Source organism: Coccomyxa subellipsoidea (assembly GCF_000258705.1).
Source record: "Coccomyxa subellipsoidea C-169, whole genome shotgun sequence".
Classification (NCBI taxonomy): domain Eukaryota; kingdom Viridiplantae; phylum Chlorophyta; class Trebouxiophyceae; family Coccomyxaceae; genus Coccomyxa; species Coccomyxa subellipsoidea.
In genome coordinates, this window is record NW_005178031.1 from 1,682,949 (window position 1) to 1,697,766 (window position 14,818).

A 14,818-nucleotide genomic window follows, 5' to 3' on the forward strand; every position below is an offset into this window, starting at 1 on the left:
TGGCCCCCAAGAATACATGATGTACGGCCTCCAGCTGGACAGCCCCTGAAAATGGAAGGGATGTGATCTAATCCCCTCACTTTTTGATGTATTGCTCAAAGAAAAGCCAGGAAGGAAGGAAAGGAATATTCTCCACACCAACTCGCAAGCAAGCTCCAAGGAGTACATATCAGGTGCAGCTTGGTCACTGCAAGCTATGCAGGGGCAAAATCCCTGAGCCAAATAATTTTACACATGCGCAGGGCGTGAGATTTATGCCTGGTGTCTTTGGATACCCTGTTCTTGGGTCGTGGGTCAGTGACAGGTTCTGATTGAAACAAGCAAGCTGGAAACAGCCCAGGCTAAACAGACCAGAGGCTGAAGAACTCTATCTGCGCACCGTCCATGCACGTCAAATGATGCGCAGGCCAAAGTCGAGGAGCAGGCGGGCGATATCGCAGCCCAGCCCGATGGCGTCGGGGCAAGGGATCCGCACTTCCCTGTCGGCGTCCTCATCACCGCCGATTGTGGGTCTGAGAGGGCAGCACAGCACAGTTAGGCTTAATCTGGCAGCTTGAGGGTATACTTGTTTGGGGTTCATCATCTCAGGAAACTGCGTGGCATTGCAAGGCTTGGAAATGTTGCCCACTCACCTGACCGAGACGTCGACGGTTTCCTCCTCTTCCTGTGACAGCGAGCGGGGCCTTTCGAAGCTGCTCTGCCGCAGAGCGCCGCTGCCGAAGGATGGCAGCTGCGCCACTTGGGCCATGCTCTTGGAATATGTCTATCAACAGAGATGTCTTGATGCGATGCACTGGACCCTCGAGGGCGGCCTGCACCAGGGTTGTCAGAGTCTAAAACATTCTAGCTGGTGCCGACACTAGAATTGCATGCGTTCGACTCATATGGCCAAAGAGGTCAATACTGCCCTTCGTTATCCCTGCAATAGCGACCGAAGAACAAGCCTTGGTGCTAGTACATGCTCACTGCAGGATGCGGATGTGTGGCTCAAGAAGCGGTCAGGCAGCAGAACTCGGACCTGTGATTGCCTGTGGGATCAATCTGCTCTGAACTGTCGTCACAGCCGTCCATCCCACAGGTTATATGAAGGCCTGGGGAGCAGCTGCAGAGACGTAATCCCCTCCCTGCGAGCCGGCCCCTGCTCTGTCGTCACGGTGCTTTCAAGCAAGCGACGCTCGCAGGCAGCTTCTGTTGATCCCTGCGAGTTTGATGGCAGGTTAGGCGCAGTGGGCGCCGCTCTGATATTTCTAGACTTCGCGTCACGTGCTTTTGCAGGCTCCTCATACGTATGCGCAGGATAAGGCGTGCAGGGTGAGGCGAGTGGTGACCTAGCTCACCTTTGTCTGACGAATGCGGATCTGCCTTGAAGAGTGCGCCGCTCATAGCTGTCGAACGAGTCCTCAAACTCAGCATGAATCTACAAGGTTTCATCCCTTTAATTAGATTGGCCAAGAGCAGGAGCATGTGCAAAAATGAATATGCTACGCATGCAGTCCACTGAGGGGAACAAAGCAAAGATTACACTTAGTGCACCATCAAGGAAGTGCAGTCTGCCACATGTGTACAGTGGCTGTATGCCATCCCTAGCCCACGTGCTGAAGGCCAATCAGAAGTGCAGGCATACAGAGTAGCACATTATTACAGGCCCAGTACGTCAACCTAGCATATGGGGCTGGCTATCTTGTCCGGGGAGCTCATTTTCAAGGCTACGCTGCCAACATCTCGTTCTAGTACACAAATTCTACACAAAATAACCAAGCAATTCAAGATGCTGACTGGAGCGCTGTGAGGCTGGCGTTTGCAGCAGCCAGCGCCGCAAGGGACTCCTGCGCCAGCGTTCCACTTGCCCCCTTCTTGTGGCGCTCCAAGAGGCGGCCGGTCAAATCGTCGGCCACCGCACCCAGTCGAGCAAGGTCCTGCTCCCTCTCTGGCCCTGCAGTTCCAGCATGCATGTCCCATGGTCACACGAGCAGGCTTTTTGTGTGCATGGCGTCACAAGTCCCCAGCTCATGCATCTCATCAAATTCTTCGGCTTCATGTGCCATTCTATCAAATAATGATGCTGCCAGTGAAGTTACTCATTTCCCTCCCAGCAAACCAGCATTGGCCAGCCAAACCTGAGGGCAGCAGAGCAGCGCCGGCGCCGAGGAGGCTGGAGACGAGGAGGGCGAGGCCGTCGGAGGAGGGAGCGCCATCGCGCAAGCACAGCACCTTCTGCGCCAGGTCCTCCGACTTGGCCATCTCGTCCGCCAGATACTGCAGCGCGTCCGCCGCGCCAAAGTCGATGAATTGCTCCGCCTCGCACGACGCGTGCTCTGCCTGCCACAGCGCCCCGTCCAGCAACACGTAGTCGTCCCCATTGCGCTTCACCCGCTTCTTTGCCACCACCTGCGCCGAGTCCGGCAGTATAGATTCAATTCAATATTCATAAGACGTGTGGCAGCCTTCACCTGCAGCTTGTCCGCAAGTACACCTTACCTCTCTTGGCAGGGCTTGGCTCTCTTTGCAGAAAAAGCACAAAGTAACAAAGAGCATGCATTGGACAGAAGCCGCAGGAGTGTCCTCCTAATGTCGGAGGTCTGCAGCCTGGAAACATGCATCAGGTAAGGACACTATCATTGCACTGCCACCACGCCATGTGTGATGATCTTTTGAACAGTGAACCAGCCTGCCATCATTGATGCCATGGTCATGTGATTGGAAGGTTACGATGGCGGTGCGGTCACACCATGCCGAGGAGTCGCAGGCGGTCGCACGCGTGGAGGGCGGCAAGGAATTGGGCCTTCTGGGGCAGGCTGGGCAGCACGGTGGTGGACCCAGTCAGCAGCGGCAGCAGCAGGCCGTCCAGCTCAGCGCGGTAGTTGCTGAAGCGCCCCGTCGACACAACGCGGGTCGGTGACCTCGAGTTGAATAGCGACGCATCCTCTGCAGTCCCTGCCGCCACAATTGCAGCATTTATGATAGGTGGCCGATATAAGCTCTCAAGAAGTCTGAACATAGTAGACAGAGCATGGCACCTGCTGGTCTGGTTGCAGGACAATCATGCAGTGCATGTCTGGGGACAGGTTGTATCATGTGATGCCGAGTGTCTCTTTGGTGGGGCATACCGAAGAGCTCCAGGATGAGGTTGAGGAGCAGGCGTGCCATTGCGGCACACTCTGTCGGCCCCATGGCCCTGTGCTCTGCTGACTTGACAACCTTGGCTGCATCAGTGTCTCCATCCATGTCCATGTCATCGTCACTGGCCGGCCCCTTCTCACCGATGAGCTCCACCAGCATGCGGACCATGTCCTTCAGAGGGCAGTTCATGTCCTGCGCAACGATTAAATAATCAGCTGCACTATCTTTTTCCTCCCCACTCCTAGCTTTTGGCATGTGTTGCATGCCAAGGTAGAGGCATGTAGAGCCTGGCACAGTGCATTCCAGTTGCACATGTGTCTTCACTGTGAGTCAGGATGCAGGTTTTCTTACCGCTTTTAAGAGCCGCCAGAGCAGGCTGTTCTGCAGCAGGGAGGAGCGGGACGTGCTGGGTTCATGCGCGGCAAACACTTGCAGGCGAGCCCTCGTGTCGACCATCAGCTGTCCCAAGATATACTTAAGCAGCAATACCTCGCCATACGCCCGCTTGTGATCTGGAGATGTGGTGCACAACAAGTGTCACTGGTACAATCCAACAAATCGCATCCTACATTATAAGCCAGCCAAATCACGGGGACATTTGCTCTGTTGATTATTTCCTTTGTCAAATTTGCTCACCAAATGGTGTGCCCTGCTCGCTTGCAGTCGCAGGACTGTTGATCAGTTGGTGCATTGCTGTGAGGAGGTGTGGCAGGAGTCCACTCTCGGCCAGATACGTGCCGTCTCGCTCCAAGTCATAAGCATCCTCTGTCACCTTGGACGGGCTCATTCTGGATTCTGAGTCCACTCTGCAGACATTCAACTTAGTGAAGACAGAACATTTTTTGTCGGAGGAATCTACAGCAAATGCAAATGCCAAGAATATTTGAACTCTAAGTCATGGGTCGCACATGCCAATTGGTGCCCATGCCAGATTGTTTGTGACAACCACAGGCCCGCAAGGTCGATCCTGGACATCCACAATTGGGTGCAGGGAGCTGATCTTCTGTAAGAGACTGCAGCAGGAGCAGCAACAATATACCTTAGTTGTATTTCCGGATTGGATTGGATCAGAGATCTAGGAGACCAGCAAATTTGAAGCGGGATGTCAAGGTAAATTAATCACCTGAGGGCACGGAGTGCCAGCTCTGGAGTGCCATGAAGGCCGTGTGATCGGACAATACTGATCAATCTGTGATAGTCAACCCTGGCCACCATAGGATACAGTCTTCAATACCTGACCTGTCTCTGAGTCCCCACAGCATTCTCACGGCTATGCTAAACCCAACATTGAAAACAAGGGGAGATGTGGCCCTTACATCCTGGGCATCCTGTCTGGCGTGATCAGCATCTGGAGTCTGTCAAGATACGCCAAGCCTGCTCCCAGCATGCACGCATCAGCCATGATGAGCGATATGTGATAGATTTAATGTCTGCAAGCCCTCAAACAGTGCACAGAAAGCGCACCGTCTGCATCGCCCTTTGACATGTCAAGAGGGGCACTGTCCAGGTTTACACCAGGCACATCCTCTTCTGCAGGGCTCCGTCGCCTTGAGGTTCTTCTTGGTACAGCAACTGATGTCTGGTACTCTATCCGTGCCTCTCTCCGTTTGTTGACCACCTTGTATAGCATTTTCCCAAGTCTTTTAGTAGTGAAGTGCCATTGCTAACAGACACAGAAGGCTTGAAGGATATAGCAAAGAGCCAGTTACCTTTTCTGCATGGCTTCTGTAAAGGAGATCGCAGTCAGTAGCTGCATTTATTGAGATTGGCTCCCTGTCTGATGACCTTTCTTCCAGCACCACCTTGCTCTTTGGCGTCTGACTCGATGCGCTTTTGAACATTGCCCCGATGTCTCTATTCCTTGGTGTCTTTTTGCCTGCCGAGTCCACCTGCGAAGAAAGAACACAGGATGAGAACTCTCTTTGATAAGATTGAATTACAGCAAACAGTAGATCAATCCCGATCTGCCCTTCAATTATTCCATCTATATCTCGTATCATAGGGGCGTTTTCCACTGCACCTTTTGCCGTTTACTAGCCATGATGCTGCCGCTTCCTTGCAAATGATCGAAGTACTTTCTTGCGAGCCTTTCCCACTTGCTTCTTAGTATTGCGATGATATCACAAGATCGAGATCGCCACCACTCTAAAGTCTTAATTCCTACTCAAGAATGTTTTACATGGGATGTAAGAATCCAGCCTGAAACAATGTGTTTGAAAACTGATGGTTGCCTGTTCAGGACTGAATTGCTGCAGCATAATGATGGACAGCAAGTGTTAGAAAGCCTCCATACAACATGCATCTAGCTACCTAAAATTCCTTGATGCCATATGGCCTTGCGCCCTCGACATGCCGCCTTTTATGTCCTTGATCATTATGATGCATGCATGCAGCGGCGACCATCACCATAATGGCCGGTCACCGGCACGTTTACGCCACGGTGGCGTGCCACGCATGCCGCATGGTACAGTGCACGGTGCAAGGTGCGCTGTCATGGTCCAATGTCAATCGGCAATATCAACATGATTGGTATGTCCTGTACAGTCCAATGATTGTGCCGTGATTATATATAAATCACAAATTTTTCTATTCATGTATTAGAAGACATGATCATCATGATGCCCCGGGGGCCCATCAGCATCACTGAGGGCTAATCCTGGCAGGCCAATCCAAAGTTAATGAAACCCATGTGTTGTACAATGACAGGCATGGCGCACTTCTCAGAGAAAACTCCGCTGGCCAGATGGAGTTCCGGCAAACCGGCTGTCCAGGGTCCCTGCCTTCTTCAGCATCTCCTCCTTGCTGAGACTCTTTGGGCCCATGTTCAAATCCTTCTCACGGTCAAAGGGCCGCCATGGGTGCGAGCTAGGATCCCAGTCCTCGCTGGGCTCTGCTTTCGCTTTGCTTTTCTCCTCTAATTTCTGCTTCTTCTTTTTCCTCTTCTCTTCCTGCACAACATTTGAGAAGTTGCTTACAGCATGCGGCGAAAGTGCTGTCGCCTTCTGCATGCGTAAATTATCCAGGACTTCCGAGAAAACTGCACACCCGCTCAAGATGCATGCCAATTTCAGTAGTGCAATTTGGGGCTGACCTTGAGGCGATCCTTGTGCTGCTCCACGAGAGTCTTGGCCCTGTGGGCTTGGTTGTACGCGTCCACCACCCCTTCTGCCACAGATGGAGCAGGCGCGCTCTCAAGGGCCTTCGTGCTGGCTGCCTCGCCTGCAGACAGCCGCAGCAGCTTCTGTTGCGGCGTCTCAGTCCAACCCTGAGTGTCTCCCCTCTCCTGGATGCCCCGCTGGGAGAACGTCGTCTGCATAATGCCAAAGCCCCACAGTCAGGCGTCAGCTAAAACCATAGCCGAAGATATAGAAAGATGCACTCATTGTCATGCACGAGTCCGTGATTTGCTAAGATTACCAATATCAGTGGGGACCCTTCATTAGTCACAAAGGTAGCTTGCACTTGATGCAGAATGAAGCCGGTGACAGGGAGGAAGCAGGAAGCACCCACCACGTTGACCTGGGAGGGCTGCGCATTCGGCCGGCGGGCCTCGGGCAGCTCAGTCATCCAGGTGTCGCGCTCGGCTGGGCCGCTGCGGATGGGCCCGCGTAGATCCTCGGCGGTGGCCGTGCCGCGCGCCACACGCCACTGGCGTTCCCTCTCCTGCTGCGCCGCCATCTCCTCCGCCAGCCGCCTCAACCGCGCATCCTCCCGATCCGCATCGATCGCACTCCGCTTCCCGGCGTCCTGTGGTACAGAAAGAAACTTTTGGACAACTACTCTATCAGATGTATCACCATTATTACTAATATGACACGCTTATTCCAGCCCTCAGGGTTAGGTGCACTGCAGCAAACTCTTATTCATTCCCCTCCAGCCTTTCCCTGCTTTGCAATTTCCCCACCAATGGCAGGCGTATCATTACACGTTTATAAATCCATGAGGATCAGGTGCGCAGCAGCAGCGTTTCTATGACAGCCTTCCAACCCGGTCTATCTTGGGCTTTGGACACTTATCATGCAAACCAGCAGATTACCATGCGGATGGTCCCACATGCCTGCTGAGCGTCTTAAAATGCCAGGCGGCAAGAATGCCAGACCTAGTGTTGCTCAAGGACACTACGTGAGAGAGTTGGCAGGTGTGACCTGTTCTGAAAGCGAGGCGCACCTGCAGATCCTTTGCAGCCTTGTTGACGGCGTCGAAGGCGTCATTGGCGCGGGGGTGGTCACATTTGTCTGGATGGATGAGCAGACTGAGCCTCCAGTAGCGTTTTTTGACTGCAGCAGCCTTGGCATCATGTTCCACACCCATGATGCCATAGGCATCTGCCTGGACATGTGCATCGTCAAGCACCCTGCATGCAGCTCTTCCTTGTCAAATAGGCTGGCAATTAAATTGGTGTGAGGACAATTGAAGCTGCACTGCACTTGCAGCTTTCACTTCTAACTGCAGGGTGTCCAAAGGCAGCACCTGAGGATTCGGATGACCTCCTTTGACCTGTCGTCGCTGCCTGCATTCTCCAGTTCAGTGACCAGCTCTGGCGGGGCCGGCCCAATGAGATCATCATCTTCCTCCTCCATTTCATCATCCATCTGCAGGCATTACATACCTCAGCATGCGTGCTGAGCTGGCTCTGTCAAATATTATTGCTGCATGTCCTTTGGTCCGCACATGTCAAAATTGCAGCAAAGACAGACAATATCAGGTGGGGACTATACCGCTTGCTTTGCTTCTGCAGCTGCTGCTAAAAGCTCAGGAGGCGGCATGGCAGGGCCCACAACACGGCGTCCCCCCTCTGCTGCCTCCTGCACAGGCGCACTTGCACCCCCACTGCCGTCCCGTGCCTCTGGTGGGCTCTCCGGCCGCTCGTCTTCACCTTCGCTTTGTCGCTGCTCTGCCCCACTGGTCTCTGTCACCATCTCCTCAGGCACTTCGCTTATGGGCTCCCTCTCGGGTGGCAGAGCCTGTGGCCCAATGTTGGGCACACTGGCTACACCACCCTGCCCTGCTTCCTGCGTCTCCAAGCCTTCCTGCTGAGGTGGAGGCACAGCTGCATCCCCTGCGCCCAAGCCTGCTGGTCACAACTTTGCAAGCTCTTCACAAAGGCGAGTCGACACTTCTACGCATTTTGACCCTCTGCAGGTAGAAAGTTGCACTCTCAGGCTGGCTACAATTGCTGAGTGACAGGCCAACATACTATATGCCACTACACTTGCCAGATACGATTGCCTCATTTTGAGGTGGATGAGGCATAAATATACATACCGTCAATTTCATGGTGTGAATGGCCGTTGCTGACAGGGACTCCCTCGGCTGAGGGTGTACTGATCGGCTGCGCTGCTTGCTGCTGTGAGGCTACCCCATTGGGTCTCTCTGCATGTGCCTCTGCAATGACTGGGCCCAGGAGCGTCAGGCATGCTGTGCTGCCAGGGCGCTTTGCATAAATGCCCTGGGAAGTGAAAGAGTGATCTTCAACACCATGACGCCCACACTTGCAGGAATGATCACACTGCACACAGGATGAACGGAGCCTACCTTCGAGGTCTTCGCCAGATTGATGTTCACAAATAAGGCATCGAGCTGCAGGTGCAGTTGTGGATCAGGGATGCCAGCAATCTGGACTGCCTCGCCCTGATCAATCCGCCACAGCAGCTGCCGACAACCCAAACACACAGTCAAGCGCCTGGTTGTCATTCAAGAGCGGGTAGCATATTGTCTTGCACCCATGACTAGTTCTTCTATGACTGTCCGGCCCTGCACCTGCCGGAGTTCCTGCTTGAGGTCAGGTTGCTGCTGGAGGATGTCCCGCGTGATGCGGACTGCTGCGCGGCCACGCTCCAGTTGCTGCTCCATGTCTTCCCCGTCACTCTCATCCTCGTCAGAGTCCTCCTCAGAGGATTTGTCCTCCTTCTCTCTCTTCTGCTTTCTGTGCTTTGACTTCTTTGCTTTCTTCTTGTGGTCCTTCTCCTTCTTTTGTTTGCTCTTGTGAAGCTTCTCCTTAGTGCTTGATTTACTGTGCTTTTTTGTGCCAGAAGAACGTTTTGATCTAGCTTCACGACGCCTGTCAAGCAATTCTTCGTCCTCAGAGGAAGGTGCGTTGAACGCGCTTACTCCTTTCAAAGCCTCATCCAACGTTCCATGTGCTCCCATTCTTATTACTGCAGTGAGGAAATTGCTCGGTATGTTAGTGCGATGGGCAATCAGGATTACTCGACCTCTTTATTCTTAGCAGCCTTTGCACGTGACACATGAAGACAAAATAATGCACGCAGTCTAGCTTACTCTAAACCACCGCTTCCTGTTCGTCTCCATAATTATTGTTGAGTTGACCGATCAGAAGAAGAATTTGGAAATGAGAAATCCGTAAAGTGTTTCAGCACGTGATCATGATTCCGTAGGGGGATTTGCGGTGAAGACAGTGATCCACAAACCTCAACGTGTCAAAGTGTCCTTCTTTACTGCACGATCTCAGGCATCATGACTGATCCCAATGGCATGGGAAGTGGCCTTGGAGCCGAGCATGGCCAACACCAGCAAGGCGGTAACAGCGGACCCCTCGCCCAGCAACCTCTACAGGTGAGAGTGCTGGCTCTGGCAAGGATGTGGGGCCTAGGAGGAGTTATTGCTGGGGTTTATCCGTTCGTACCTTTTGCAGAGGTCCTCATAATTTATTAGAGGTTAATCTTGTCCTGGCCGGTGCAAACAAAGACTATTCTCAGCCCTGCTAGATAACTTTCCTTAGCTTTCAGAAAAGCTCTTAGTACTTCTTTCTTGGCGCCATCTGCTGTCCTATTGCCTTCCACTTTGCATCAATCAGATTTCTAGTGCAATTCAGCTGCTCTTGACGACATGGCTGCAATGGTACTGCCTGTGCGTGTAGATGTACAGTACACCTTCGTGCTACAGTCTGTCTCATTGGATTATTATATCTCGCATACGAATATAATGTTATGCACCTGACTCCCAATTCTGTAAACAATCTTTGACATTTCGGGCCCAGGAGCCTCGAGATACGCTCTTGCAGGCAATGGTGAGAGGAGAGCTGAGTTGTTCTGATGGGATCTGCTGTTGCGCAGGGCGTCCTTCCCATGCACCAGGGCATGAATTTCCCACCTGTACCGTCTGGCATGCCATCTGGAGTGCCCACTGGCATGTACCAGCCCGCTACATACATGCCCATGCCCCAGCAGCAGCAGAATGAGCAGCTGCGCATGTTTTGGTTGCAACAGAATCAGGAGATTCAGCAGGTTGGGACGGACCCGGCAGAGTTCAAGAATCACCAGCTTCCCCTAGCGCGAATAAAGAAGGTGGGTGTCATACACAATTTTCAGCCTTGAGAGCCCGTCGGTGTTGTGTTTGGAGGAGATGGAGCTGGTTCAGCTTTGATTCATATGCACCCTCAAAATGGACTTATTGTGTGCCTCTTCTTGCAGATCATGAAGTCCGATGAGGATGTACGCATGATCAGTGCAGAGGCGCCGGTTCTCTTCGCTAAGGTGCTTTATGGACGCTATTTTTAGTGCCAACAGGACAATAATTTCTAAAGCCAGTTGCACCTTTTCCCTGCTTCTGTGGCCTGCTCATCAGTACAGGGTGCAAGTTACTCGAATGAAGATAATGCTGTCTGGGTGCAGGCATGCGAGATGTTCATCCTTGAGTTGACATTGAGATCCTGGAACCATTCAGAGGAGAACAAGCGCAGGACGCTGCAGCGGAATGACATTGCCGCGGCAATCACAAGGACTGACATCTTTGACTTCTTGGTGCGCAGCTCAACCAACAACAACTCAAGTGTATATAACAATGTTGGTACTCGCTCATCACTGTGCCCTGTGCAGCTCAGGGTACCGTAACAGTAGCCAAAGCAGAGAATACATGCCTGGCAGGTGTATTGATGTGTTTATGGCCATGCAGCTTGGCCATGCCGGCAGAGAATGTGAGCTGGTTGGATGGTGCCACAGGTGGATATAGTACCCAGGGAGGAGCGGTGTGATGAGGGCCCGCGGCCGCAGCCGATGCCAAGCATGCCGGTGTCGGGCATGGGGTACTGGCAGCAGGGGCAGCCGCAGCAGCAGCAGCAGCAGCAGCAGCAGCAGCAGCAGCAGCAGCCCATGCAGTCCGGCCCAGGCGACCAGCACATGGGCCTTCCCCAGCGCCCGCCTGGCATGCAGATGGACCCCGCCATGATGCAGGCTTACTACATGGTCAGTTCCCCCAAATACTTTGCAAGTATCTTGCTAATTGATAGTCACGGGTCAAAGCTTGATGTCACAGGTGATCAGGCATGCAACGGACTCTGAAGTACTGTAGAGGTACTTGCAAAAGCACGGTGGTCCTCAATGCACCTTGCCATTGACCCACCTTCCTTGCCTGGCTTGCAGCAACAGCAGCAGGTGGCCGCAGCACAGCAACAGCAGCAGCACATGCAGCAGCAGCAGCAACAGCAGCATCTCCAGTACCAGCAGCAGCAGCAGGGGCTCCCCCAGAATGCTCAGGCATTTGAGCACCAAGAGAATCAGCCCAATGGAGAGTGATGGGCAATGCTCATTTTGCCTCCTCATTGCTGTGCAAATAGACCTGCTAGTTTTGGGCCCAACGTGTACATTGATGAATGTCTCAGAGGCTTGGACCTGAGGCTGCGATGCAGAGTGCAGCAAGCTTAGTCATTGGCCCAAAATGCATTTCCATAGCCCAGTGATCCGGAGGAGGTGCTGAAGCTCCTCTTGCTGTTGAACGAACGTCCATTTTTGGGTGTGGCATGTTCTCTGATTGTCAAAGTCCGGGAGGCTCTCTGTCTACCTGTCATGCTGTGGAGTTTTATGGTCCCGTGATGGCATAGATTGTTTGTCCGGTGAGCCTGCCCTAGCAAATTCTTCACCCTCAGAAAGTCACTGCGACTATCTGCAGAGTGCCTTATCACAAGTTTGTGTAACAGTATCACTCTTGTGGCAGTTGCAACATCAAATATTCTTCATTGTAGACATCTGTGAACACTTTGCTTTACATGTGAGCAGGTGTACGATATTCATAGCATTGGACACATGCAAGTATACACAGGACCAAACATTGCTCACCTCAAAACCTAGATATTGATTCATGTTGTGATCACTGAATGTCCGCGAAAGTTGAAAGCCTGCCTTCTTGATAAATTGCAATAATGCGCTGGACTCACGAGGCGAATAACACGTGTGCACTGAGCATATATAGTCACATGGATGCAAAACAAAGATCCCTAACACCGTGTGACACTTTCTCTCCTTTCTCTGGAACAGCACTATAATAGCACTGTACTTGCTGACCCATAACCCGTTGGCTGATTGTCTCATAATAGATGCAAGCTACACAACTTCACACATGCTGTGCACACGTGATGGGGGTATGTTACATCAGTCTGGCTGCACCTGTCCTAATGGATTACAGGGAGCATGCTTCAAGCTTTACTGCTCTGGATGTAGCTGCAATTCTGTTGCCCTGCATGAGCTGCTCACGCATGGAACGAGTATGGATCCATCGCAGCATTGCCAAAGATGTCCAGCGCAGCAGAGTTGTAGTAGCCACCACGCTTGCCCAGTGTGCTGGCCTCATAGGACGCCTGCATCACACCCACAATGTGTCAATCATCATCATGTCTGCACATTGCACTGCAAGAAGTGAGTAAGAGTCCTTCAAAGTCCAGCTTAGGGTCTGCAAGCACACACTGCATGGGGGATCTCTGTCAATAGGAGGCTACATGCCTTGTGGTGGGTATTTCCATGCTCGTCATCGCTGCCCAGGGAGTGAGCAGACATGGTGGAGAAGCGCCCCTTCTTGCCCACACTGGCCGCCAGTGCTGCACGAGCCTGAGCCTTGCTGTGCTGCGCCCTCTTCTTGCTCAGGGGAGCCATGCGCTTCTGCTGCCTGCCTCGGGTCTGCACCAATCACCAGGAGGTCAGGCTGCATGCAACTCTGTCACAGGAGCACCATGTGCTCCAGGAAGGCAAGCTGCGCTCAAAGGTGAAGACGGGTGGCTCAACAGGAGGTTGAATCATGCCTGGTAGCTGTGGCGTTCTCCCTGCAGGTACTCCTCATCGTCACCTTCATCGCAGGTGGGTTCTGGCTCGGTCATCAGTGCAACTCCATTCAGGAAGTCATCCTCAAATTCCGTCGGTGGGTGGGCTGAGCGGCCGCGATTGCGCTTCCTGCTTGCGCGACCATCCTCCAGGACCATCCTGCATGCGCAACAGGTCAACAGCGCATGAAAATTCTTCTGCATAATCCTGAGCTTGGATGAACCACTATTGCTGAACAAATGCGGATGTCCATACCGCGTCTGAATGGCGTGAGGGCCGTTGGGAGAGGGGCGCTTCTGGGAGTTCTTTGCAGGGCTGGCCTTGGGAACGGCAGCTGGGTGCATTCCGTCATGCAGCTGCCTCCTTGTGAGATGTGGCAGGCGCTCATCATCTGCATCGTTGTCCTGGCTGTCCTCTTGGTCGCTCTGCACCCCACATCATGTCATGATCAACTTCTTGAGAACAGCAGAGAGTACATCTTTTGCTGGTGGGTGATAGACATGCAGAGCCTGCGTTGCCAGCATGCCTGAATCAGACAGGGGCATACCAAATCTGCCATGGGTGAGCGGCCTTTTGGAGGGCCGTCAACAAAGCGAGGCGGTGTCTGGCGTGGGACCCTGGCAGAGCGCATCGGGGTGGCCACATTGCGCTTTGCCGGTGAGGGGATCACAGGCACATCTGGTGCGGCTGCCATGGAGATCTGCTGCAGGAGCATGTCCTTCTTCTGCAGCTCTTCCTCGATCTGGATGATCATAGCGTCGCGCTTGGCCAGCTGATCCTGCAGGTGGTCCTCAGCTGCCTGGTCAGCAGCGCACTGCTGCTCTGACATGATCTGCACAGCGTGGACAGCTTCAATTGGTGGAGCATATCATGCATGTTTAAGTAGCCACGTTCGTTAATTCAATATCAGGAATCAGTGCAAGCGACTGGATACCTTCTGGTGCGCAATGCGCTCATTGAGTGCGCTCAGCTGTATGTCATGCTGTTGCTGCATGTGCTGCAACGCGACATCCTTGTCCTTCTGCACATCAGCATGTGAGTTAAATGTGATGTTTTGGCAGAACTATGCATGTCGAAGCATGAGCATGGAAAACATACCTACTTCCGGACTTTGGGGGGCATCAAAGTTTGGTCCCTCACCTTGTCAGTCTCAAGCTGTGTCAGCTGTGCTGTGAGGTAGTTGATCTTCTCTGCATCCTTAGCAGCTGTTTCAAGTGCTTCTGTCATGTATTCCTTGTTCTTCTCATTGACCTGCAAAGCCAGCACCAGCACACGTGTCCACAAAGTGTTCACCTCGTGTGAAAGCAATTGGAATTGGCAGGAATTCCTGCATCCTGAGTACTAGAGAGTGTTTGTCAGGAATGACGACAAATTGAAATCACCTTCTCAAGCTCTGCCTTGGCCTGCTCATTGCTGGACAACAGGGTTGCAATCTTGCTTGTCAGAGTATCAATCTCCTGTTTGCTCTTGGCATTCTCCTCAAAGCAAGCCTCCATTTTTGCCTTTTCTTCTTGCAGGGCCATGAGCTCATCAGTCACAATCTTCACTTTTTCAGCCATCTTGTTCTTCTCAGCATTGGCCTGTTGGTCCCAGTATAAACTTGTCAAGATGGCACTGCACACTCTTGAGACATCAACAAAGTCAAAAAT

At 52.7% G+C, this 14,818-nt stretch overlaps 5 protein-coding genes across 5 annotated transcripts; 1 reads left to right on the plus strand and 4 right to left on the minus strand.

Moving 5' to 3' along the window:
- Positions 1-391: 391 nt before the first annotated feature.
- On the minus strand, positions 392-748 carry COCSUDRAFT_56852 (hypothetical protein; the record flags this gene model as incomplete). Its single annotated transcript, XM_005646142.1, has 2 exons — positions 392-512; positions 633-748. 2 exons carry the CDS (start codon positions 746-748, stop codon positions 392-394), a joined length of 237 nt encoding a protein of 78 aa, XP_005646199.1.
- An 874-nt stretch (positions 749-1,622) lies between these two features.
- On the minus strand, positions 1,623-3,576 carry COCSUDRAFT_48207 (hypothetical protein; the record flags this gene model as incomplete). The annotated part of the gene is made up of 5 exons (XM_005646143.1): positions 1,623-1,933; positions 2,118-2,388; positions 2,729-2,934; positions 3,108-3,312; positions 3,472-3,576. 5 exons carry the CDS (start codon positions 3,574-3,576, stop codon positions 1,764-1,766), a joined length of 957 nt encoding a protein of 318 aa, XP_005646200.1. The 3' UTR covers positions 1,623-1,763.
- A 2,264-nt stretch (positions 3,577-5,840) lies between these two features.
- Positions 5,841-8,973, minus strand: COCSUDRAFT_43326 (DnaJ-domain-containing protein; the record flags this gene model as incomplete). Its single annotated transcript, XM_005646144.1, has 7 exons — positions 5,841-6,068; positions 6,212-6,430; positions 6,640-6,867; positions 7,288-7,474; positions 7,591-7,712; positions 8,656-8,772; positions 8,881-8,973. 7 exons carry the CDS (start codon positions 8,971-8,973, stop codon positions 5,841-5,843), a joined length of 1,194 nt encoding a protein of 397 aa, XP_005646201.1.
- Positions 8,974-9,573: 600 nt separating this feature from the next.
- Positions 9,574-11,654, plus strand: COCSUDRAFT_66996 (histone-fold-containing protein; the record flags this gene model as incomplete). The annotated part of the gene is made up of 6 exons (XM_005646145.1): positions 9,574-9,696; positions 10,197-10,427; positions 10,554-10,616; positions 10,755-10,883; positions 11,082-11,324; positions 11,502-11,654. Exons 1-6 carry the CDS (start codon positions 9,598-9,600, stop codon positions 11,652-11,654), a joined length of 918 nt encoding a protein of 305 aa, XP_005646202.1. The 5' UTR covers positions 9,574-9,597.
- A 950-nt stretch (positions 11,655-12,604) lies between these two features.
- On the minus strand, positions 12,605-13,004 carry COCSUDRAFT_56856 (hypothetical protein; the record flags this gene model as incomplete). The annotated part of the gene is made up of 2 exons (XM_005646146.1): positions 12,605-12,712; positions 12,819-13,004. 2 exons carry the CDS (start codon positions 13,002-13,004, stop codon positions 12,605-12,607), a joined length of 294 nt encoding a protein of 97 aa, XP_005646203.1.
- Between the last annotated feature and the right edge of the window lie 1,814 nt (positions 13,005-14,818).